Genomic DNA, 3,555 nt, shown 5'->3' with positions numbered 1-3,555 from the left:
AGCAGACACAGCAGTAGTGTCTCTCACTGCTCTGTGGTAACCCCTCCAGGCAACGCAGTGGGAGTACTGAAAGATTCTGGGCGCAGCTACATATTCCGCCTACCTGCATGGAAACCATTTACCATTTGGTATTTTAACTCTCTGGTACAGTGTTTGTAAGGGTTAACTGTTGTTGTTTCCTTTAAGATATTGAATGCTTTATTATTATACTGGGGTACCTCTCAGTTGCTGTGATTCTGGGATTTGAGCAAGAAATGGTCATAGTGTATGAGCTTAGTGAAGAAGAAATTGGAGAATATCGGTGGGGGCGGGGAGTCACTGAGGTTTTGTTCTGTGGTGCTTGCAATCACAAGGAGGTTAGGGAGGGACTTTGTAGGGAGTATGGCAGGACCCGCTTTACTTTAGCCTGCTGATGCAGTTTCCTTTAATTGCCCTTAGTAAACTGTCATTTTCATAATTTCTCTTCAGAACCTTTATTACTTTTCCCCTAGATACAGGAATGATTTTCTTAAGCCAAAAAATTGACTTGAGACCTTTCCAGCTGCAAGAAAAAAACATATTTCACAAGTTTCTGCACACTTAAGAGGAGAGCAGGGGCTTCTAAGAAAGGGCTGGGCAAAATGTGGCCTGCAAGCCAGATCTGACCCATGGCAGGCCCCTCGGCTCCACCCAGCCCAGACGTGTTTGGGGCAGCCTGAGCTGTGGTGTGTGCAGCCAGACCCGCTGCTCCCAGATGTGCAGCAGGGCTGTGGGGGTGGCATGACAGCTGGACTCTCAGCTTCTCAGCAGCCCCAGTGGTGGCGGTTCCTTCCAGCTGCCACTTCCAATGTCTCTGCTGCTGCGGGACACATCCCTGATGCCCAGGCACCCTGGCCAGTCCATCCTCACCATAGGGTGCTGGATGGAGCATGCAGGCAGGGAGGGTCTCCATGGAGACCAGCCCAGGACCACATGGGCAGGGCACACTTGGCTGAGCAGATGGGATGGGGCCACAAGCAGGTGGGGAATGGACTTCAGGAGTGGGCTGGGTGGGCAAGACCAGGGCTGGGATCATGGGGCCATGAGTGTTGCAGGCTGGGAGGATAATGGTGGGGGGCAGGGGTGCTGACCCAGCCTGCAACAGCTTACCAAAGCTCCCTAAGTTGCCCTCCAGGCCAAATAATTGCCCACCCGTGATCTAAGACTTGTTACAGCATCCTTTTACAGTAAGTAGCAGGAGAGACAGCACAGCTTTTGCAGTCTCTAAAACAAGTGGATTCTGTGTGGGGACTCTTAAGCGGCAGCACCAACTGAATGAACAGTCAAAGCACATTGTGAAGTTGTAGTTATTTGATAAATATCATCATGTGCCTGGAAGTGATTTTTTTTTTTATGTAATTCTGGTGACCGGGAGGCCTGGCCGGTGTCATAGGCAGCTGATCAAACATATTTTTAAAAGACAGGATTCTGCTAGGCACAGGTATCTCCTACCAGGCTGAGAGCAGCTGCTGACTGTGAATGCCGCCTCTCCAATTTTCTGTCTTAGCTTCTCTTTGTGTTAAAAGCCAGCAGAAGAGGTTCAGGAGTTAAGATACTCTGTGCCAGGCCGTCTCTCTGCTGCTGTTCAAGCAGATGGGCTAGTTTACAAACCTCATCTCTACCATATGGTGTCAGCATACTGGGAACATTGGCACCTTAAATGTTGCCAGGGAACCTGGCAGAGGAAGGGAAAATACCCAAACAAAAGTGGGCAAATCAGTAGGGAGTTGGAGGAAGGGCAGAGAAGGATTTAGAATGTGCTGGGAGAATGACACAAAAAGGGGATTCAGCAAAAATTGAGGCATGCAGTCCCAAATAAACTTCAGGAGAGAAATAGTCACTAATGGGTACATCTACACGTGCGATTAATGCAAAGCAATACACTCCAGAGAAGTTTGAGCCAAGTAAACTCCTGAGCGCAGCATCTACATGTGCACCCAGGACAGCAGCAGTTTGAGCCAGGGCAAAGCAGGCCTAGGCTGGGAGGAAGTGGGGGTAGGGGTCAACCCCAGACTCTGGGTGGTAGCGTTGGGCAGCAGGGGGGCTAGATGGGGCATGAGAGTGCTGAAAATGTGGAGCTAAGTAGACAGGCAGCAGGCAGGAATCTAGCCTGGCTGGCTGGGCACAATTTACACTCATGGTCAGCATCTACATGTGTTTAATCACAGTAAATTACCCTGGTATAAGAGAGTAGTGTCCCCGACAACACTATCTTACTGCAGCTTTAATTAGTTCACTCTGGTCTAATAGCATCACATGTGTAGACAATGATGTTTTACTTCACAGCTAATTGGTCAAGTCTGCAGTTAGGTGCCTGTGTAGACACGACCAACGGGAAGAAAAGAAGGATGAATTTGTACTTGAGTCACTTGATGGGGCTGTAGGAGAGTTGAGTTCAGTGCCTGATTCTGCTGCTGATTTCCAGCATGAAGTTGCCATTGTCTTGTGCCTTGCTTCTGTATCTGTAAAATGATTGTTATGCATCCTAGAGTTGTGAGGATGAGGTCATTAATGTTTGCAAGATTCTCTGGTGTCACAATGAGGAAGACTACAGTCCTGAAAAAGAGGGAGAGAACAGATCTCTAGCAAGAGATGAGAAAAGCCCCACACCCCATCTAGCCCCAGAGCCATCCCTTTTGGGGGGGGGCAAATCAGGGCAAGCGGGGGCTCCATTACTCCATGCGGCTGCTGCCTACCACTGAATTTGCGCTCCAGCTGCTTGCCACCCCCCTGCACAGGATGATATGCCTCAGGCCCAGCCTACCCCTGCTGGGGAGAGATGGCAGAATAAAAAAGTTCATGAAGCAATTTCTTCAATGTATGGTTCTTTAAATTTGCAAGTTGACGGTCAGGTGGAGGTGCCAAAAAGTCCCACTGGCTACGGATAAGGAGCGAAATGTGTCTACCGGATAGATGGTGGTCCATTAGCCTACTTCTGCACTGTATCTATCTTGTGATGGAATTACCGAATGGTTTCTATAAGGGCAGGACTTCTCAAAAATTTCAAGAGCCTTCTCCTGCGGTTTGCCTGATATTGTTAGTCTTAGCCGCACAGAACAGGGCTGGGAGAGACCACGGGAGTCACCTAGGCTGCCCCCCCTGCTCAAAGCAGGGCCAGCCCAAGCTAGATCATCCCAGCCAAGGCTTTATCTAGTGGGTCTTCAAAACCTCCAAGGATGGAGATGCCGCAGCTAGATCATGGCAGCCAAAGCTTTGTCCAGGTGGGTCTTCACAGCCCCCACAGATTCGAGCGGGTCTTCACAGCCTCGAAGGATGGAGCTGCCCCCGGTAACGTGTTCCAGTGCTTCACCACTGTCCTAGCCAGGGAGGTTTTCCTCGCATGTGAACTTCCCTCCCTGCAACTTGAGACCACTCCCTGCTCCCGCCCAGGGGAGAGGCCCGCTCCCTCTTCCCTCCGGGTGCTACAAAGCCCCACGCAGCCTTCTCCTCTCCGGGCTGATCCCGCTCCGCTCCGCTCCCCAGCTCGGCTCCAACAGGTCGCGGTGCAAAACCAGCGGAGTCCTCCCTGCCACCCTC

The 3,555-nt window shown here is 50.8% G+C and overlaps 1 protein-coding gene across 1 annotated transcript in view; it reads left to right on the top strand.

Moving 5' to 3' along the window:
• Positions 1 to 3,187: 3,187 nt before the first annotated feature.
• CRYBG3 (crystallin beta-gamma domain containing 3) overlaps positions 3,188 to 3,555 on the top strand; it is a gene marked incomplete at its 5' end in the record, with an annotated part of 157,041 nt that continues 156,673 nt past the window's right edge. The window contains 1 exon segment of the mRNA XM_025198185.1: positions 3,188 to 3,306. Within this exon segment, the coding sequence (XP_025053970.1) occupies positions 3,188 to 3,306 (119 nt within the window).

The sequence above is a fragment of the Alligator sinensis genome, unplaced genomic scaffold (genome assembly GCF_000455745.1).
Source record: "Alligator sinensis unplaced genomic scaffold, ASM45574v1 scaffold19_1, whole genome shotgun sequence".
Lineage (NCBI taxonomy): Eukaryota > Metazoa > Chordata > Crocodylia > Alligatoridae > Alligator > Alligator sinensis.
Note: the sequence above shows the minus strand (reverse complement) of the source record. Positions and strands in the feature narration are given on the sequence as shown.